At 37.4% G+C, this 23,007-nt stretch overlaps 3 protein-coding genes across 3 annotated transcripts; all 3 read right to left on the bottom strand.

Annotated features, from left to right (window-relative positions):
• Window positions 1–535: 535 nt before the first annotated feature.
• On the bottom strand, window positions 536–2,326 carry LOC121381669. The gene is made up of 2 exons (XM_041511014.1): window positions 1,857–2,326; window positions 536–1,628 (listed from the first exon to the last, which is right to left on the bottom strand). Exons 1-2 carry the CDS (start codon window positions 2,324–2,326, stop codon window positions 536–538), a joined length of 1,563 nt encoding a protein of 520 aa, XP_041366948.1.
• Window positions 2,327–2,407: 81 nt separating this feature from the next.
• LOC121381668 lies at window positions 2,408–3,820 on the bottom strand. Its single transcript, XM_041511013.1, has one exon. It carries the CDS (start codon window positions 3,818–3,820, stop codon window positions 2,408–2,410), a length of 1,413 nt encoding a protein of 470 aa, XP_041366947.1.
• Window positions 3,821–11,691: 7,871 nt separating this feature from the next.
• On the bottom strand, window positions 11,692–21,984 carry LOC121382112. Its single transcript, XM_041511614.1, has 6 exons — window positions 21,898–21,984; window positions 21,478–21,509; window positions 18,564–18,683; window positions 16,153–16,332; window positions 12,995–13,154; window positions 11,692–11,763 (listed from the first exon to the last, which is right to left on the bottom strand). The coding sequence occupies exons 1-5, from the start codon at window positions 21,926–21,928 to the stop codon at window positions 12,996–12,998; spliced, it is 522 nt and encodes a 173-aa protein (XP_041367548.1). The 5' UTR covers window positions 21,929–21,984; the 3' UTR covers window positions 11,692–11,763; window position 12,995.
• Window positions 21,985–23,007: the final 1,023 nt, after the last annotated feature.

Genomic DNA, 23,007 nt, shown 5'->3' with positions numbered 1-23,007 from the left:
ACAAAATAGAAAAAGGTCCACTTGGTTCATATTCGACCCCCCCCCCCCCCCCCCCCCCAGGTGCAGATTGTAATGAAAATAAAATAACGGACCTATTCTTAGGTTTTATTCTACTCAAAACTCACGCCATAGTATCGACTAGCTACCAGTGATAATACCGTTTTAGCGTAACATTTGCGAAACACAGTTAGGTCTCACACCATAGAATTACTCACAATATGTTCACGACATTCTACCGCGCTAGAAAACGTTCACCAGTCATAACGCATAGGTGGCTTCGATTCACGAGTAGATCTTCGAGGGGACACAGACGTTTCGATTCCACAGCTTGGCTCATCAGTTTGTAAAGTTTCTGTAGAGGCATTAGCAGTAGTGTCAGCTTCAGTAGTGGTGTCAGTTGCAGTTCTGAGATCTGGTGACGCAGAGTCGTCAGGACAAGGAGCCAAATCTCGGAGTGAGACGGTTGATTCACGACCATCTGGATGTGGTATGTGTGCATATGTCATATTAGCATCTGTTAGCTCAACTTGATCCACTAGGGCATCATTTTTGTGTGTCTAACAAACCTACGTAGCATGACTTTGCCTGGAACACTCAGCCATGACGGTAATGATGTTCCACTGGGTGAGCGACGCTGAAACTTGAAGAATCTCTCATGGGGAGTTGTGTTAGTAGATGTAGACAGAAGTGAGCGTATCGAGTGCAGAGCTTCCGGCACCATGACTTCCCAGTTGGAATCAGGCAAATTGTGTGACTTAAGTCCCAAGCGAATACTTTTCCAAATAATTCCATTGAATCTCTCTACCTGGCCATTTCCATTGGGATGATAAGGTGTGGTTCTGCTTGTAGCAATACCCTTTTCAGAAAGATAGGTCTTGAGCTCTTGGGACATGAACGATGCACCGCGATCTGAGTGGATAAAGTTTGGTGTACCACACAGTGCAAATAACTGATTGAAACACTGAATGATGGTTGCCGTGTTCACGTTTGGACATGGAAAAGCAAACGGGAATCGCGAATATTCATCAATAATGGTAAGTATGTACGTATTACGTGTCGAAGAGGGAAGTGGTCCTTTAAAGTCAACACTGAGTCTTTCCATCGGCTGCGTAGCCTTGCTAGGGGTAGCTGTAGGTGGACGAAAGAATTGTGGCTTCAACTCCGCACATATTTTACACGAAGCACAAACTCTTCTGACATCATCTGTGGAGTATGGGAGATTTTTGGAGCGGACGAAATGCAACAAACGAGTAACACCTGGATGGCATAACTGGATATGAATATCAGAGAGATTTGATGAAGTGGTAGCCGAGGCACAAAATGCACGGGTGAAGGTATCAGGAGCTACATTGTCCTTTCCAGGCCTGTACTTTATTGAATAACTGAATGAGGATAATTCCAGTCTCCATCCCTGTATCTTGTTGTTCTTCACTTTGGTACGTCTACGATTGTCAAGCATGAAAGCTACAGAACGCTGATCAGTAATCAAAGTGAATGGACGACGCATCAGGAAGTGGCTCCATTTACGTACAGCTTCAGTAATAGCAGTGGCGTCCTTCTCCACAGCTGGATAGCGCAACTCACTATTCTGTAATGTCCTGGAAATATATGCGACGGCGTCTCCCACCCTGGTTCAGTGTGGCCGAAATAGCAACCTCAGACGCATCACACTCTACAACAAACGTAAGATTTTCATCAATCGAGTGAAGAGTAGCAGTTTCAAGTTCCTTCTTCGTGTTATTAAAGGCTGCAAGAGCTGATGAATCCAGTGGAAAGATTTTAGCATTAATCAGTGGTTGAATCCTTTTTGAGAAATCCGGAATCCATTTCGCATAATATGCAAACATGCCAAATGCTCTACGGAGAGAGGAGAGATTCTTTGGTGGTGGAAATTCCTGAAGAGGAAAAGTCTTTCTGGGTCAGGCTTGATTGGTCCTTCTTCAATCAAGTATCCAAGTATCTTGATAGCTCTGGTTGATATGATCGATTTTGAGTCATTAAGAGTCAATTTCCTACGTTCAACCATATCCAGGAAAGCCTTAAGGTTGATGTCATGCTCACTCTGATTACGACCGGCAATCGTAATATCATCAAGATAGGGAAACGTATCTTTCAGACCTTCCTCAACTACAAGTTTGTCCATTTGCCTTTGGAATACGGCAACACCATTTGTTACGCCAAATGGAATGCGACAGAATTGATACAACTTTCCATTTGCTTCAAAGCCTGTGTACTTCTTGTCTGATGCTTTTATTGGGATTTGGTGATATGCGCTCTTCAAATCAAATCTTGTGAATACTCTGTAGTTAGCGAGTTTGTTGATCATCTCCTCAATACGTGGTAGAGGATATGAATCAAGTTTAGTGTACAGATTGATTGTTTGGGAGTAGTCTATGCACAGTCTTTTCTAACCTTTCTCTGAATTCTTCAAAACAACTACTTGTGCCCTCCATGGGGATGTGCTGGGTTCGATAATATCCTCTGGTGTAAGACGATCCACTTCCGACTGAATGAAATCTCTGTCATCCTTATTGAAGTATCGCGATTTTGTCGCAATAGGCTTGGCATTTGGCAGGAGGTTATCAAACAGTGATGGTTCATCAACTGTGGCAGCCGAAAGTGCACACGTTGAAGTCGAGTTAACGTTAAGTTCAGGTCCAGATCCTCCCAGTTCAAAAGTCAAACGACTATGTTGCTTCTGAAAATCATAACCGAGGATGACATCACTGCACAGATCCTTCAGGAGAGCAAGACGGGTACCTGTATAGTGCTGACCATTGTGAATAATGTCAGTAACGCAGTACCCAGATATTTTAGTGTTCATAGTGGTTTGTGCCATATAAATATTCTGGTTTGACGCACGGACCTCCAGTTTTAACTTATTGGCAGCTTTCTCACTAATGAAACTGTCAGAACTATATGAATCTACAAGTGCAGATAAGCTACATCCATTTATGTGTACATTTATCACAGCATGCGAGAGGCTAGATGGGTATGCATTCATGGCACATATTGTTGGTGAGAAGAGGGCAGCAGTTGTACTTGTGTGACTAGGATTACCTTTAGACTTGCAAACCTTTGCAAAGTGACCTTTCTTGTTACATTTATTACACAATGCTTCGCGGGCTGGACACATTCGTCTGTTATGGACGGAACCACCACAAAAATAACACCTTTTATACGTGGCAGCATGAGCGTAATGTTCTGTTTCCTCTGATGTGTGCTGATCCTCATTATTAATGGAATTGGGTGGTGGAGTAGTAATTGTTGCAGCCGAGTTCCCACTTGATAAAGTATAGGCTTCAGAATTCGTTTGGGCTAAATCTAAGGACTTTGCTTGATCATAAGCTGTTTGTAAATCAAGAGTTTTATTTTCCAGTAGACGCTGTCGTATTAGTGGAGACAAAAGACCATTGATGAATGAATCACGCAACAGTAACTCCCTGTGTTGTTCTGCTGTAACGGCCTTTAGATTACAATCTTTGCTTAATTTTCGTAGTTCGTGTAAAAATTCGTGAATGGACTCACCAGGTTGCTGACACCGTGTCGCTAATAAATGTCGAGCAAACACCTCATTAGGTGCTTTAACATACAGATTATGTAATATTTCAACGGCGGATTCATAATTGTGACAGTCTTCGATGTAATCGTAGACGTTAGGCGATACATAGTTAATCAGAGTTCGGAATTTGTCGGGCGCTTCTTCCCCACACTCCTCAATAAAGTTCGAGACAGTTCTATGCCAGTGCTTCCATTCTTTTGCAGCTGTTGTCGAACTGGAACCCAAGTCAAGCCGTGATGGCTTTAAGAACCGATTCATTTTGATAATTTGTGTTGAATAAATTGTAATGAAAAGAGAATAAAGGACCTATTCTTAGGTTTTATTCAACTCAAAACTCACGCCATAGTATCGACTAGCTACCAGTCATAATACCGTTTTAGCGTAACACTTGCGAAACACAGTTAGGTCTCACACCATAGAATTAATCACAATATGTTCACGACACAGATCACGCTACGCCCCTGTACAGCTGTGATTACATGCACTCGTGGATCACGGTCATACCAGTGATGATATTAGGTATTCGTGAAAGGCTAGCATAGCCTGTCCCACCGGTGGCACTCGTCCAGCATGGTTGGACACTACCAAACTATAACATCCTTATTGGTAATTGATAAAACAAAAAAACCCACCATAGAAATGCCTTTCGTATTACTCCAATTAGGTTATTTCACAAAACCTTTTACGCCTTGTGTATTAATCTTACGAAATTCTTTTAAAATATGTTTTATTACTTGTAAGGTAGGTCATTGAATTTCAAACGAGTGTGTACGTGTGTGTAAGATAAGGTGGATGGGAACAAGTCTTAATATTAATAGTGTGCTGTGATTTTTTTCTGTTTTTAATAATAAGATTTAATCTTTCTATTAAATCAAGTTATCAAAGTAACAAGGTTATAATGTTTTATAAATTAAATTGTTAGAGACTTTTAATTGTAATTGATGTTGTATGTTGTAAGGGGCCGTTCAAATATTACGTAACGCAATTTTGGTCAAAATTAGACACCCACCCATCCCCTTGTAACGTCCCGTAAGGCTAGACCATACCCCCCCCCCCAAAAAAAAAAAAAACACACAAAAAACAAATTACTTAAAGCTCGGAGATTCCCCCCCCCCCCCCCCCAACAGACAAAGCAACGTGGCAATGTTTTTTTTTATACCCATGTGTACTACGATGACGTCATTAAAGTGACGTATTGCAGTACGATGGAAAAAAAAACCCGTGGGTTTTCACTCCTTGGGAAAACAAATACAATATTAAAATGTCTGGTGTATTAAAGTATTTCAGCTTGATTTATATTTGTTTTGGGTTTACATTTACCTCTAAAAACCTACACTATATATTGTTGTCATGGCATGGCACATTTAAGAGAAAACAAAATTGTATTACGTAAGGCTGTTCAATATACCCCCACCCCTTGTAACGCCACATAACGTTTGGACTTACACCCCCCCACCCCACCCCCCACCCCAAGCGTTACGTAATATTTGAATGGCCCCTAACAATTAAATGTATTGGGTTTAGTAGTGCTACTTAGCATTCATTGTTATAAGTGACGTCATATAACTGCGTGACATAATTTAGGTACTGGGGCCTATTTCACTAAATATCGTAAATTTACGTTTACGTGCAAAACGTAGCTTACGATGTTGAGTGAAATTGGCTCCAGGTATCTAAGTTTTAAAATAAAACGTTTCAAGCCTTGCCGGCTAGTCGATTACATTAATATATATAAAACAAAATCTATTTTGAAATATTTATTATAAACAAAATAATTTTGCTGCTATTGGATCAGCTTCTTTGTTAAAGAAAGAACATTTTAGCAACTTTTAAAGGACATTGTATGTAATGTTTACCATGTTTGAACTTTTAACAGTGAATCAGATTCTTTTTAGAGAAAAGAACAACGATGTTATTTCAAAAACAGTGTGGATCGGTGAAAACAAGTACATTATTTCTTAAAATGAAGAACAGTGTTACAACGTGGATCGGTTTCTTTTAAGTCAACAGTAAACTTTAACATTATTATAATTATTCAACAACAGCGTTTTAAACTATTGTCGGTAATACACAGAGAACAATATCTTTTTATCAAAGTGTTTATCTTAAGATGCCAAAAGGAATTAAAGGAAAAAAGGGAAAGGCTTTGTCCAGGGGAGAACGTACACGAGCACCAAAGCCGCCAGCACACGCGACTACAACGGCCGAGCCAGGGACATCACAACAGCCAACTTTAGATCTGACTGAAGAGCAACTGGCAAAAGTTGCCCAACAATTAATGCCGCAGATTGTAGAATCTTTGTCACTGGCTCCTGCTACTGGTATATTTAATTATGCAAGTCAGATTGATAGTATAAAAATGAATATAAATAGTAATGTTGTACAAGTTGCCAGTATTACCAAGGATTTGGGAATTAATATCTCCCATACAATAAGACAAAATATAATTAATGGTGAATTTATAGATTTAAATTTACTTTTATCCAACTCCATGCCCTTTGACGATCTTGAAAAATGCATTTCCTTACGGGATGGTCGTTTGGCGATGCAAAACAAAGCATCCATCACCAAAATAAATGATATTGAACAATGGACAAATGAATTTATTGTCTTCATAACGGGCATGAATTCCAGGTTCTTTGGGAGACGAGCAGTTCGATCTACAGCACCGAGGTTCTATCCCAATAAACGCAAACACGCTAAATCATTTACTTGAAAGTCACCCATATCGTGTAATTGTTAAAGAATTAGTGGAGGGTTTTACTAACGGGTTTTATTTACATTATGATGGATTGAGAACCGCAGCTATTTGTAATAATTTATTATCTATCCAGGATAATGAAGTTTTCGCTTTTCAAAAAGTTTTAAAAGAACAGTTAGGTAGAATCGCTGGTCCTGTTGTTGGTCGTCCATTACCAAATTTAAGGTTATCACCAATAGGCTTGGTACCAAAGAAAGATGGCAGCTGGAGACTAATTCATCACCTTAATATTAGTAGTGTGCTGTGATTTTTTTTCTGTTTTAATAATACACTATTAGCTTTCCAGTTATCCCCTAATTTATTGTTTCCACGAAGCTATAAGCATAGACTACGGGGATGGGAATACCAAACTTCGTTTTCATTGTAAGAAAAGCCTTAGAAGGCATAAAGAGATTGTGTGGACAACCAGATTCTACATTCTAGATCCCCAATCACTCTTATATTCTGATGCAAATACACACACAATTGGCACATATTTGTTCATCTAGGTATGACATTTTTTGTTCAGGGCTGTATATTGCTTGGCATTTTTTGGCCTGTAAATTAGTTTATAGTATCATACATGCAGCGCATCGGCCTTTAATTTTCACCGACGTAAAATTGGTCACAGGCAAAGATTCGGATATGTTTGTCTCTTTAAGATATTCCAAAACTGATCAAAGAGGGCACGGTACAACAATACATATTCCGCAAATACCTGGCACCTTGGTATGTCCAGTTTGGAACATGAGAGAGTTCCTGCTGGTTAGACCAGCTAGCGCCAGTTATGTGTGTATCCATTGTAATGGAAAACCTCTCACTGGGTATCAGTTTACTGCAGTATTAAGAAAGGTTGTTGACTTATTGGGTTTCTTGGCGATGCGGGGAATTTCTTCTGAAGTAATTCAGGTTATGGGTCGTTGGACATCAAATGCATTCAAAAAGTATATTCGGGTTTAGAAAATGTGGTTGGGTACATGTGCAACTTCTTTTGTATAGAAACATGTAGGTCATGTTGGTGTGTACAATTACATGAATGGATATAGATATTGCTTGTTTAAATAACATTGAGGTTTTCAGATATATGGATAGTAGGTTCCTCCATTGTGTTATGAGCTTCCAAGAGAGCAGCTGTTCAGTTAAACCGAACTTTGCAACTGGATCATTTACGAGTGAACATTTCCTGGCTTGGGCAGCGTGGTTTTAAGTGGGACGGTGGAATGCACTTAATCGGTGAACAGCTGGCATTATTTCCTCCACAACGGTATCTTATGTAATGTTACATGTCTCTGGTTACCATATTACAACATCATGTACAAATATGAAATACAAGCCCAAATGCACTTTTAAAAAACTTGTGTGTGTTCGCTATCAACGGATATCGTCAAAAGTATACGCTCGATTCGTCGCCTATGCCGCCATTGCTCGGCAAAGCACAAACGACAGCCTGTTGTGTTTGCGGATTTGAAATTGTAGGGGTCGTCTCAAAAGATGAAATGAGAAATCTTGCGCTGTACGAATTAATATTTTATAAAGTGTTAGTAGAACTTTCAAAGTTTAGTTTGTATAACACATTGAGCATGTATATTTTTTTATACAGTCAAACCTGTATATAACGGTCACCCAAGGGACCTAACAAAAGTGGCCGTTATAGACAGGTGACTCTTATATACAGGTTAAAAATTAGAACCCATATATTAAAACATATCACAACTGTCATAAAGAAAGAAGAAATAAATAAATAAGATTTTTTTTATTACACGAGACTGTCCATGTCAGAAGATATTTTGTTTAATTGAAGGTTATTACCCATGTGGCATGTTAACTCATTTGTTTGTTTCATGTCACCGCTAATTCTTCAGTGGAGTATGACCGTTGATTACACCTGAATAAGATCATGAGTCATTAAATAATCCTAACACGGGGCATCTTTAATGACCGCCGCCTTCAGAAATTCATGTTTATTTATCAAACATGTCTGGCTAGAAACAACCAGACACTTAACATAACACCTCATTTGTTTTGTTTCTCGAGACTCAATAGAGTGACCATACATACAGATTACATTATGTACAGCCAATGGGAAGTCGTCTACTGTTCAGTGAGGATGTTGAGAACCAATCGAATTACACAACCAGTAACTGCGTGTCACGGAAGTTATTGAGTGTCCGTTTGCTTTTCAATTACGATCAGAGAATTACAATGGAACTTTACTTTGATGGAAAATAAACTCAAAGCTACAGACATGGCCATATAAACACATTTAATTTATAATTTTTAACATGATTGAAAAAGTAAAGACATAACCAGGGTAAAAAAAATACACCAAAAAACGTCTTCACGACGATCATCTTGCGACCGTTATAGCAGGTTCAACCTGTGATTTTGTTGAAAAATAGTGACCGCTGGCCGTTATGGACAGGTGACCGTTATGTACAGGTCAAATAAGGAAGGAAATGCATTGGGGGATTTATAGTGGCCGTTATAGGCAGGTGACCGTTATGTACAGGTGACCGTGAGAGCAGGTTCGACTATATATAAAATATACTAAAGCAAACATTGGACGTTTTTACTTCTTAATTTTACGAGTGTTATAATCAAATTCAAATAAATATTATTTCGTATGGAAAGGGTAAAGTTAGTTTGTTTTGTTTAACGACATAAATGGTAGAGCATATTGATTTATTAATCATCGGCTATTGGATGTCAAACATTTGGTAATTTTTACATAAAATCTTAGACAGGAAACGGGTATATGTGAAGGGGGAGGATATTGGGGGTCGAAACACTTACCTGCCCAAGCTAAACAAAATTGAAATATATTTTCAGGGGGAGCATGACGCCATATAAACTTCGCTCAGCACAGTCTGTAACCCCCAACCCCGCTCAAATCCCTGCACACGGGCCTTGGAAGCCCGCTAAAAAATGTTTTTAGCAAGGGATCGTTTATATGCACCATCCCACAGACAGGATATTACATACCATGGCCTTTTATATACCAGTCATGGCGCACTGGCTGGAACGAGCCCGCCGATGAGGATCGATCCTAGACCGACCGCGCAATTACCCCCCCCCCCCCACCTTTTTAGGTCTATGTAATGAATATAAATAACATATAGTCTTGATAAATGATACGTAAATCGAATACACCGACTTCTTCCTCTCCCCTTAGAGCGTTACATAATTATTGACACCCCCTTACATGTAAGGATCATCTATTCCAGGAACTGCAGCTTTAAATGTGGAGTTGGGTATTAATTTTAGTGGTAGGTTCGGGAGATGACTGGCGGCGGAATTGTATGGACAGCTCCGTGTGGCAGGATATGGAGGGAGGTTCAACATACACATGAAGCTTTGGTTTTAATATAATGTAAATTATTACATTTATAAATGCTCCCTATGGCTCTGATATAGGGCCAAAAATATGTCTTGGTTTACCCTTGGGAGTGTTTTGGTTGGAATTCATTGGTAGTTCTCACATGCTCTGGCAAATGCTTCCTATTGCTCTGGTATAGGGCCGAAACTTGCCTTGGTTTACAGCCTTGCATTTACTTGTAGTTGGTATACTCTGCTGTTTTGCACTAGGGAGTAGTTTGGGTGCTGCTGTGCCCATTACCGGTAGGTAGATAAGCAGCGTTACATACCCACTTATGCATATACATGTTGGAAAGAGCTGCCCTGCTATGGCTCACCATTAAGGGGTAGTTACCCATCGAATTAGGGATACTGCATGTATGTGTGCACACCATATTTCCTTAGTTGTATTAAAGGGACATTCTTGAGTTTGTTGCATTGTAAGTTGTTTCCGACTAATAAAATATTTAATCGATTAAACTTACATATTAAATATATTTTCTTGTTTAGAATATCAATGTCTGTATATTCAATGTGTTTCTGGTCGTCCTAATATTTATAAAAAGCCCAAACTGGATTCTGTCTTCAAATAATTTCGTACGTACGAAAAAATAATGTTTGAAATGAAATTTAACCTAGTAAAAATATTAGAACGTTCAGAAACACGTTTAATATGCAGACACTATTATTTTATGCAGAAAAATATATTTGATATGTAATTACAATCGTTAAAAAGGGCCTGTTAGTAGATAACATATTAAAAGTTGCAGCAAACTCAGGAATGTCCCTTTAAAAAAGCTGCGGCCTTTATCATCCAAGCACTGTCTTGTTATTCATTGAAACTATGGTTTGTGGAAAACTATCTTAAAGGGATGCTCTCGCGCGAGGCTTTTGGTCTGGTATGCATATTCAATGATATATAATGCACATTATTGCTTAATATCAACAAGTATAATCTTATAGTTAATTAATAAAACGGTTAAATGTGACGTCTATTATATATAACGGGCGCAGCTATTTTGTACCATCCCAGTGAATACGCCCTCTGGCGAGCCGGTGGTTAGAATGAAGAAACAAAACGTACCTGGATTTTGCGGATGCATCGCAATGTTCTGTAATAATGTCCATGCCAGTAAGCCAGCAATAAGTATATGTTATTTTTCAATACAAAATAAACCACCATTGTCAAAGTGTCGAAATAACTGTATTACGTTTTTTCCATAAATCAACCCACATACTGAAATAATAATCGGAGTGTTTTCATAGTTAATTGGTATTTTCTTTCCGGGGCCTGTACCTGTGTTTCCTGATTGGCAGGTGTATATTTAGACGGTCCCCAATCAATTTGACTAGACACACTAAAAATACGTGCCTTTTTTTCTTAAGATCACAGGGTATTATGTGATAACCGCGCGGACGCCCCTAAAATCGTAATGAACATTATCAGCCCTCCTGCTTTATTACTGTAAATAATTCTGTAAAACCGTTGATTAAGTAGACTTTCCCATTTAAAATCACTACTTAGTCAAAGAAAAGAAAATGATCACTTGGGTATCGTGAGTGGTCGTTTTTGTACCAATAGGCCTAATAATATGCATTTTTTCTTTGGATTTTTTAAGAGAGAAAAATACTATAACTCAATTTCGTTTTATTGATGCAAATTGAAATATATTTAGTTAAATAGTTTATTATACTATCAAGTCATTTATGTTGTTTTACAAGTCAAGTTGATGAAAGCGAAGCACCTTGTCGTAAATTAGAGCGTTTGTTTACACTGTGCATACAGGAGATGGTCGGAGCTGACGTAAATTCGCCCCAAGCTATAGCGCCGGACGTCACAAAAAAAAAAAAAAAAACGAAACAAAATGGCTGCCCTCAGCTAGCAGGAATAATCAATGTTTTTTATTAACTCTAAAATTACACATTTTTTATTTCTTAAAGTGTCAGTATGTGTTGGTGGTCAGAGTATGCATCTTTCCAACACATAAGGCTCATATTTGAGTTGACTGTCCCTTTAAAATAACTAAAACACTGATTGACAATCAATCTTTTATTTCAATATGGACTACTAAGATACAACATTCTTCAGCATGCACTCCACAACAGTCTGAAAAATACATTCAAAATACTAACTAAAATGAGGTAAAGGTATGCAGAGAAAGAATGAATGAACTCATTGTTATTTATTGTCATATGGCGTAGAACATATTGTTAAAGACCACGCTATTTGTTTTTATACGTCTTTTGACATGATTATACAAAATCAAGTAGAAATTTGCTTTTAACAACAAAAAAAGACAACATATCATTAATCGAACATGTTTTCGACATACCCTTATAAATGTCCGTCTAGCTCTCTCAGGGGACAATATTTGCAAATCTGAGGTAACAGAAAGTCAGTTCACGTGGCTTTTACCTAGGTATTCAATTGTTCGGTTACGTGAATTATATTTGCGTAACCCGTGGGTTACCTGATCAGTTTCCTAACAGCTACGTTAAAATTATATTTTAAATACATAATTTTTCTCTGAGACATAAAGTTAAAACAAAATACAAAAGAAAACGTTATATAAAACAGTTTCTTTAATGATTGCTAAAATTAACAATATTGTAAAAGGACTAAATATCAGCCCCAGTACTGAAACAAAATGTTTTCTACACATATTCCTTTAGAGATAAAATAGAAGCAGATAATTTAGCCGTTCCCAGCGGTCCATGCACATTTACTTTGGCTCGACTCTATACTGAGCATTTTACAGGGGTCACATTTTCCAGCTTTTTATGCGATTTCAGCTTTTTTTTGTGTACAATAATTTTCACAAAGTTTACTGTAGATTGGATTTGATCTGAAATGCTAAAACAAATGACCTTTATATAGGTATGGTACAGAGGTTTCACCTGTTTAAAATCAGTTTAGCTTTTATTTTTAAATGCCTACCACATCCCTAGGTTTAGACTGGTCGCAAGTTACAACTGTTGCAATATAACGTTGTCTACTGGTTTGCAGAATGCTGCGCATCAAGTATCCAGTCTAAAACATTTGTCAGAATGCTATTCAGTCTATCGGAATACTAGTAATATGTCTGCATGAATAAACTTCCTGTAATCGTGCAGTTTGCAATTTTAATTTCTGAACGTCTACAGGTCACGACGTAACCGATTTGCGGTTCGCGTAAATAAAATTTTGCGTAACCGACACGCGAACTGAACGGCGGTTCGCGTAAAATATTGTGCGTACGGCAGAGTACGCGGGCTAATAACGTGGCCTGCACTATGAGCTGAATTCTGAATGTTTTTACACCACTGTTCACATGCATGTGTAAGGAAATCCAACTTACTTCAAACACGGTCAGTAGGGCAGTAGGGGCATCCGGCACATTCATGCCCCAAGAAGGTCATCTTGGATATTTGCAGCGGCACGGAGCAGTGGTTGTTAGGGACCATGCACAGGATCTTAGGACACGCCAAGATGGGGGAGGCGTCCTTCTTCAGACGGATCTGGTAACATCCATGAAAAAACAAAACAATGGACGAACAAATTTCAATAATCTGGTTGTTATAAACTGTTATGTCACTATACTGTAGACGTGAGTTTTGTTGGACTTGTTAATAAATAGTTAAGGATCATAACAACGGTTATAACGGTCTGTTTAGAACGCCCTGAGCATTGGTGCTTACTCGCTGAACTGGCTTTTGCGCCTAACGTGGGTGCGTGACTCTGCTTGGTCAATCTAATTAAAATTAGCTCCACAATTACATGTGGATCTAACACCAGCCAGTTGGAGCTCATGTCCACCAATCAAAACCTTACTTGCAGAATCCTGCCAGTGATTTAAAACTAACAACACTGCGTAGTCCCCAATGTCCAGGTAACATTTCGTCTGTAAATAATAATTTAAATATTGACCAATCACACTTCGCCTTTTATAACGTTATTTGGGAGCATACAAATTCTAAAAATATCGGGCGAGTCTATTTTAGTGGCCGCAGTACAGCGAACCATACCAATACGTACGGGTTATCAGTCTTCAATTTTACATTAAAAATTATTTATTTATTTATAAAAAACCCCAACTAAATCAGTCTTCAATTTTACATTACAAATTATTTATTTTATAAAATAAAACATGTTTTAAGGTATTCGTAATTCACACGAAACATGTTTGTGGGTTGGGCTTTTTTTTTTTCTTCTTTTTTTTTTAGGGTGTGTGTTGTTGTTTTTTGTTTGGGGTTTTTTGGGAGGGGGAGGTCTGAAAAATAATTATATGTGCTAGTAGTGTAGTGAATTCGAGATACATGGTTAAAGGGTCTGTTGGCAGTAGCTGATCGAGAGGTAAGTTTTGGAGGTACACTCCTCTGAAACAGGTGCCGTAATAAAACCCCAGCGAACATCCATTGTTTAATTAATTTAATGAAACACGTCACAATTATTAGTTATACTTTTCCAGGCGATTATCACCTCAGCCTACCTACCCCACCGCAAATGCATGTTAAGGATTATAATAAATAGACAGCCCGGTAAGTCTGGTTATCAACTACATACTCATCCGTGGTTAATTATGGAACTGCCTCTTGTAAATACGATAGACAGCCCGGTAAGTCTAGTTATCAACTACATACTCATTCGTGGTTAATTATGGAACTGCCTCTTGTAAATACGATAGACAGCCCGGTAAGTCTAGTTATCAACTACATACTCACCCGTGGTTAATTATGGAACTGCCTCTTGTAAATACGATAGACAGCCCGGTTAGTCTAGTTATCAACTACATACTCATCCGTGGTTAATTATGGAACTGCCTCTTGTAAATACGATAGACAGCCCGGTAAGTCTAGTTATCAACTACATACTCATCCGTGGTTAATTATGGAACTGCCTCTTGTAAATACAATAGACAGCCCGGTAAGTCTAGTTATCAACTACATACTCATCCGTGGTTAATTATGGAACTGCCTCTTGTAAATACAATAGACAGCCCGGTAAGTCTAGTTATCAACTACATACTCATCCGTGGTTAATTTTGGAACTGCCTCTTGTAAATACAATAGACAGCCCGGTAAGTCTAGTTATCAACTACATACTCATCCGTGGTTAATTATGGAACTGCCTCTTGTAAATACAATAGACAGCCCGGTAAGTCTAGTTATCAACTACATACTCATCCGTGGTTAATTTTGGATCTGCCTCTTGTAAATACAATAGACAGCCCGGTAAGTCTAGTTATCAACTACATACTCATCCGTGGTTAATTTTGGATCTGCCTCTTGTAAATACAATAGACAGCCCGGTAAGTCTAGTTATCAACTACATACTCATCCGTGGTTAATTTTGGAACTGCCTCTTGTAAATACAACAGACAGCCCGGTAAGTCTAGTTATCAACTACATACTCATTCGTGGTTAATTATGGAACTGCCTCTTGTAAATACAACAGACAGCCCGGTATGTCTAGTTATCAACTATACACTCATCCGTGGTTAATTATGGAACTGCCTCTTGTAAATACAATAGACAGCCAGGTAAGTCTAGTTATAAACTACACACTCATCCGTGGTTAATTATGGAACTGCCTCTTGTAAATACAATAGACAGCCCGGTAAGTCTAGTTATCAGCTACAATAGACAGCCCGGTTAGTCTAGTTATCAACTACATACTCATCCGTGGTTGATTTTGGATCTGCCTCTTGTAAATACAATAGACAGCCCGGTAAGTCTAGTTATCAACTACATACTCATCCGTGGTTAATTTTGGATCTGCCTCTTGTAAATACAATAGACAGTCCGGTAAGTCTAGTTATCAACTGCATACTCGTCCGTGGTTAATTATGGAACTGCCTCTTGTAAATACAATAGACAGCCCGGTAAGTCTAGTTATCAACTACATACTCATCCGTGGTTAATTATGGAACTGCCTCTTGTAAATACAATAGACAGCCCGGTAAGTCTAGTTATAAACTACACACTCATCCGTGGTTAATTTTGGATCTGCCTTTTGTAAACGGATCAATTGTAGATTCGGCTATTTGTGGGTGTTTTTTTACATATCATTCGAATAGTATTTGGTATATAAGCTCATTAATATATAAATATATATATATATATATATATATATATATATATATATATATATATATATATATATATATATAATAATAATAATAATAATAATAATAATAATAATAATAATAATATATATATATATATATATATATATATATATATATATATATATAATATATATATATATATCACCTTTGGTTTATTAAACCCTTTCGATCTACCACTGAAACATCTATGAATATATTTATAGTTGTATTTGTTATGTTATATCACAGCTTAACAAAAAAAAAAGAGAAACATACGTGTACACACAAAACCAATATAAAATATATTTTTAAAAACCTTTATAGTCTGGCACACAGATTTGACTGAATGCGATTGAAATGTTGTAAACTATATACATACACAATGTACATGTATATCAAAAAGGCGTTACCGTCACAGGAGCCGGTCCTGTCTCGTGTCCCTGTGGACATGATTGACACGTGGGACAAACGAGATCTCCGAGCTTCATATGGTGCATCTCCAGGGGCACGTCACACGGTGGAGGCATCGTGCACATGACCATGGGACAGATGTGTAGAAGCTGAGTCACTCCAGATACAGCTTTCTTCGACTACAATGAAACCATTGCATACACTGTAACTTTCGTAGATTACGTTTGTATATGTATCTGCCTAATGGCAAACAAACCTGTCAAGGTGTTTTTATTACACGCTTGGTGTAGCTTTGTTAAGATTTATAGGATGGGTCATTTATGGAAAATAATTAATACAGTTCCACTTGTGTGTAAAACGACGGTACCGAGTCTGGCCTTATTGTAATGTGTCTCCTACTTTTGTAATATGTCTCCTACTCTTGTAATATCTCTCCTACTATTACAAAATGTTTCCTACTGTTATAAAATGTCTCCTACTTTTGTAAAATGTGTCCTACTATGTAATATGTTTCCCACTGTTGTACAATGTTTCCTTCTATTGTAATATGTTTCCCACTGTTGTACAATGTTTCCTACTATTGTAATATGTTTCCCACTGTTGTACAATGTTTCCTACTATTGTAACATGTTTCCTACTGTTGTAAGATGTTTGGTATATTATATAATGTGTTTCGTAGTATTGTAAGATGTTTTCAGCTATTGTAATACGTTTTGTTCTTTTGTAAGATGTTTCTTACTACTATCTCGTTTTCATCTATTATACGATATTTAGTACAACTGTAATGTTTCCTAATATTGTCTATTGGTTCCTATTGTTGTAATATGCTTCTACTATTGTAATATATTTTATATTATTGTAAAATGTTTTTCTACTATTGTTAAATGCTTCCTCCTGTTGCAATATGTTTCCTACTATTATAAAACCAAAATCCTTCTATTGTAATATGTTTTGTACTATTGTAAAAATGTTCCTACTATTGTAATGTTCCCTATTATTGTAACATGTTTCGACTATTGTAAGATGTGTTGTACTATTGCAATATGATTTGTACCTGTGTAAGATTCGTCCTACTATCACAATGAGAGTACTCGGGCTAGGATAGCACAAACACTAGGACGATCAGAAAAACACGTTACAATAGCAGCAAACGTAGGACAGTCTCATTTCATTTCAACTTATTTTCGTGCTTTTATTCAATCAAGGTCCAAGCACGCTGTCCTGGGCACATGCCTCAGCCATCTGCGCCGTCTGTCCAGGACAGTGGGTTAATTGTTAGTGGTTAGTAAGAAAGAAGAAGGTGTAGTGGTTTTACATCTACCCACTGACCCATTGAGTAGCTCTGGGTGGGAGCCGGTACCGGGCTGCGAACCCAGTACTAACCAGTTTATCCACGACACCACCGAGGCCGGTAGTCTCATTTAGGAGTTTGATTATGCGTAAGAATGCACAGGGCAAAATTCGTGTGGATGCGAGAGCAAGGAATTATATTCGTCGATCTTACAAGAAGCGCACGAAACTTGGCAGGTCTGCAAACAAACGGTTGTATTTCACTTGATGTGTCAAAAACATGTTGCATTGCAATGACAGCTTTTTCATTGTCCATTTAATTAGTTAAATTTGTAGCTGAGTAATATATGAGGGTAATTGGTGACTTTATTTAACCGGATGATTAGAAAATGCAAGAGTTTTAAAACCGGTTCTGTACATTTAACCACTCGAACTTTGATTGTTGTTTATAATCACTAGGCGTGTTCAACGGTTTAATATAGATAGTAGGCAGTAATACTATTGTTTCTGTAAAGCTTCGCACAAAATCAGATGGGTGAAATGTGACTTTCACAACAAAACGTCAATTCCAAAACCTCATATTATCAGTACTATGTATTATGCATTATTTATTATGTATTATTCATATATTATCTATAAATGATAACAGGGGCGTAGGCTGGGAGGGGGAGGTTGGGGTGGTCCGCTTACAGAGCTAAAACATACAGGTTTATACATATGGAGTTTCTGGTGGTGCAAAACCAAAATAGGAAAAGGGTCCACTTGGTTCATATTCGACCCCCCCCCCCCCCCCAGGTCCAGATCACGCTACGCCCTTGTGATAATCACAATTTTTCTCTAACGTCCTAGAAGAGGCATAACGAATATGTGTAAAAGAGCCTATACACATGTATATTTGGCACCACAATAACAAGAATGAGGTGTATTGAACAAAACATCCATGCCTTTCTTCCTGTAGAATTTGATTATAAATATTGTATATTTGTGTTGCTATTGTGGTTATGATTAACCTTTTGTCGTTTATTTACAAAACGGCAGTTCATAAAACATATGATTAGTAGCACTACAATGTGCGTGATTTGTGGAGAAAAAAAGAGAAATTGGAGAAAACTCCATTTACCGGCGCTGACATGATGCACTCGTCACACCCCTTACATTTCATCCCATTGTGGAGGAAGTATGTTGGAGCAGTCTTCGAGCAGAAGCTAGTATTAGGGCAGGGTAAGCGAGGACATTCTCCCTGAAACAAATATCAATTAATACATTAGCATGTATGGTGTACGATAATTTTTAGTTGGCACAGTAAGGAAGCAAGCGATTGTAATGATTTATTGTAAAAACAAATTCCAGTAAAAACAGGGTACGTAGTGTCCTCTTAATTTAATGAATGGCGGGAGTTAGGTCACTGGGAGAGCGCTCACCTGAAAAGCGATGTGTCGCAGGATCAATCGTCTTGTACAGTGCATTCGGATTTTACAGGCTCATATAGACTGGATGCCGCGCGTCCGTGCGGTTCGGCTAAAACATTCGACACGCATGTTGCCAGCCACCGCACGCACGCGCCGCGTCCAGTTTATATGAGCCTTACCCAATACCTGTCCCATATATATCGAATGTTTTAGCCGAACCGCATATATATATATATATATATATATATATATATATATATATATATATATATATATATATATATATAAAAGAGACTGTTAATTTTTGGAAAATGTATCCTGTTTGGCGTCAGTGGGTTTTTCGTCTACCAAGTATCGAAGTAATAATGTATTGGACATCAAATAGTCGTAGTTTCAGGTTTGCTGAGAGGTATTTTTAAATAACTACTAGTATCCTTTTCATTTGCACTTCAGAGACCTAATGCAACACAACGTACAATCTAATTAAAATTAGCTCCACTATTACATGTGGATCTAACACCAGCCAGTTGGAGCTCATGTCCACCAATCAAAACCTTACTTGCAGAATCCTGCCAGTGATTTAAAAATAATTTGAAAACATGTAATGTAAAACTGTGGAGCTAATTTTAATTAGATTGCACAACGTAGTTGTTAAGTTATACTACTCAATATTTGCCATATTATGTTTTGGACTATATGGACATGAACACCAAAATAAGGTATACTATATTCAGGATCATCAACACATTACCATCATCATCATTATCATCAATAAAACAATGGTTATATCCAATGAATCTTTCTAACAACAGTTGATGACGGTCTTGATTTACTTACTGTTAGCTGTACTGTAACATGTTGATACATTTTTGAATGATTCCTTAGAAATTATTTTACGACACTAATTAGACACTAATCTTCAGTAACCATTACGTACAACTGTTGTTTTAACTTAAAACATATTTTTTATTGCATATCATATATATGCAGTGAAACCGCGATAATCCGGTCCAGTAGTCAGGAATGAATGAATGAATGAATGAATGAATGAATGAATGAATGAATGAATGAATGAATGAATGAATGAATGAATGAATGAATGTTTAACGATACCCAAGCAAGAAAAATGCATCAGCTATTGGATGTCAAACTATGGTAAAGTCAAAACATAAAGTGACAAATAAAAACACAGTATAAAGAACTGTGCAAAAATAAAATATCACAAATAAATAATATTAAAATTTTAGGTGGTGAAATACACCAAGGTGGTAAAACAAAATATGAAGGAGGTTTCAAAGTGTCTGATAAATCAATGTTGGAAATGGACAAAAATCGCTGAATGCGAAGACCAAATGTACGAATAGCATTTGGCCTTGCATCAAACAACTTCATATATTTATTATCAAACACCGCATTATGTTTAGGATGTTTCGGTAATAATTTAATTTTGGTAGTATACTGTAGAGAAAGCTTTGCACGTCTAGCACCCAAACAAGGTTCGTGTGCATCAACATACAAGCTCTCTACAGGAGATGTTCTAAATGTACCAAGACAAAGCCTATCTCCCTGGTTGTGTATAGGATCTAGTATCTGCAAGTAAGACTTGCGTGCCGAGCCATATACAATGGAGAGATCTATACAGAGGAAGCGTAACCTTGCGGTCTGCTCCCCATTCCCTAATACCAATAACTTTTAAAATAGTGAGAGTTTTTAAGCCCTTCTTTTTAACATATTTAAGATGGGGCACAAAGGATAGCTTCCTGTCAAATATAACCCCCAGAAATGTAGTCTCCTCCACAACTGGAATTGGATTTTTGTTCACTGTGGATCTAAGTGGGGACCTCTTTTTCTGGCAGATATGCATACAAACTGTTTTTGCCTTTGAGAATCTAAAGCCATTGTCAGTTGCCCATTGATGAAGTTTATTCAAACAAAGCTGCAACTTACGTCCAATGATACTCTATTGCAGTAGTCAGGAAATCCCACCATATGGTCACCCGACATACAATACATACTCTTCTCTATATAAATGTGTTCGTTAATCCGGATATTCAGCTTCCGTACTTATTTCCCTTGCATGGCAAACCAATAAAACAAAAAAATAACAAATACGGATGTGTATAAAACAAATTTTTAAAATATTTATCTTCCAAAACACAGATCTATTGGTCAAAAATAATTATGCATGTATATTGTAAGAAAACAATTCAAGTCTAAAAGTATGTATGCGCGCGCGCATACACACACAACACAACGCACGCACACGCACGCACAACACACCACACACAACACACACACACAGCACACAACACACACATAAAACAACACACACACCACACACACAGCACACAACACACACACACAAAAGGATTGGGCACAATACAAGTTATCCAACTAATATGCGAAATTTTGCTAAACACACACATACAAATACATACGCACAGGCAAATACACGCGCATACACAGACATATACACACACAAACACACGCACAATTACACTTATAAAATTACGGTAACGTATTTCTAAAATTACTCGCGTTAACCTATATATGAAATTACTCGCTGTAATGTATTTCCTGAAGAAAAAAAACCTATCACGGTAACGTATTTATAAAACTACTCACGGTAACGACTCCTTCAATTAGATGCACCGATCCTTAAATGTAGAAAAATAACAAAGCTGTAAATAAATTCAAATATATTCTGACATTCTGATATAGATAGCATAAGAAATGCCCCCCCCCCCCCCCCTCCCCCACACACACACACACACATACTTATCATTTCAGAAAATAAAACCCCAAATATTTAGTGGCATATAGCGTAACTGATCACCATTTCGCCTAGCAGTGCCGGCTTTTATGTTCCTACCCGAGTCTGGTTGTAAATCTTTGTTATGACGATACTTATTATTTTTATAATCGATTATTCGGGGTTTTTTATGTTATATTCTGTATGTATGTATGTATGTATGTATGTATGTATGTATGTATGCACGTACGTACTTACGTACGTACGTATGTAATCAAAGAGAGCAAAATTACCAACAAGACATAGGAACACAAAACTAATCATCCTGAACAAGGCGTGGATAGCTGAACAAGAAAACTAAATCCAATATCAGGTGCTTCAAGAAAAAAGCCCGAACAGATAAAAGATTAAAAAAAAAACAATGAGAAATTAGCAGGTGACAGATATAGTGTTCACATAGGACTAACAGAAAGGTGAGCAAGTATGCAAATGTAAAAAAAGGTCAAACATTAATACAGATTTCGAATATAATTATATCACTTGAAAACGAACTGGAAGTTATAACCAGAGCATATTCTTCTCATTAGTGAGACCTTGATTGGCTGAGAAGACTGCCATATATATTATCTAGCCATCTATGTATGTATCTATCTATCTATCTATCTATCTATCTATCTTGGCATTGCTGCCAAGTAGCTACATAAGGTTGCAAACGAATCATTACGCAATTTTACATGGTTACAAATAATATTGTGTGTAGAATGCTGAAATACATTTTGAAAAGGTTTCAGGCAAGCTCATTTTGCCCGATTATCTCTATTCTTTTGCTCGAATTTGATAATTTGCTCCAGCATTACCCCCCCACACACACACACACACACACACACACACACACACACCACACACACACACACGCACGCACACACACACACACACACGCGCGTCTAGTACGCTTATGTCTCGCGCATTAAAGGGACATTCCTGAGTTTGCTGCAATTTTACAGATGTTATCGACTAACAGAGAAATTTTAACCATTGTAATTACATATCAAATAAATTTGTTCTGCATAAAATATTAGTGGCTGTATATTAAACGTATTTCTGGTCGTTCTAATATTTGTACTAGATTAAATTTTCTGTTATTTCCTAAAAACAAAATTTCGTATTATTTGAAGATAAAATCCAGATTAGACTTCTTATAAATATTAAGACGACCACAAACACATTGAATATACAGACACTAAACAAGAAAATATATTTAATATGTAAGTTTAATCGTAGAAATAGTTTAGTGTCCCTTAAATTTGTGGCCTATCATTATCCTGGGTCAATTGTTGCAGCCATTAAACAGACGTTCGTTTCCCTTTATGTACAAGTCCTATACAAATACATCACAACAAAAC

This window comes from Gigantopelta aegis, chromosome 9 (genome assembly GCF_016097555.1).
Source record: "Gigantopelta aegis isolate Gae_Host chromosome 9, Gae_host_genome, whole genome shotgun sequence".
Classification (NCBI taxonomy): Eukaryota; Metazoa; Mollusca; class Gastropoda; order Neomphalida; family Peltospiridae; genus Gigantopelta; species Gigantopelta aegis.
This window is presented reverse-complemented; position numbering and strand designations above follow the sequence as displayed.

Coding starts and splice junctions, on each gene's coding strand:
- LOC121381669 (XM_041511014.1), bottom strand. CDS start 2,326: ATGATCAACAAACTCGCTAACTACAGAGTATTCACAAGATTTGATTTG. Junction 1,629..1,856: donor ATCTCTCCTCTCTCCGTAGA/GCATTTGGCATG, acceptor ACACTGAACCAG/GGTGGGAGACGCCGTCGCAT.
- LOC121381668 (XM_041511013.1), bottom strand. CDS start 3,820: ATGAATCGGTTCTTAAAGCCATCACGGCTTGACTTGGGTTCCAGTTCG.
- LOC121382112 (XM_041511614.1), bottom strand. CDS start 21,928: ATGATTAGTTTTGTGTTCCTATGTCTTGTTG. Junction 21,510..21,897: donor TGTGTTCCTATGTCTTGTTG/GTAATTTTGCTC, acceptor TCTACATTTAAG/GATCGGTGCATCTAATTGAA. Junction 13,155..16,152: donor CAGGACCGGCTCCTGTGACG/GTAACGCCTTTT, acceptor GGATGTTACCAG/ATCCGTCTGAAGAAGGACGC.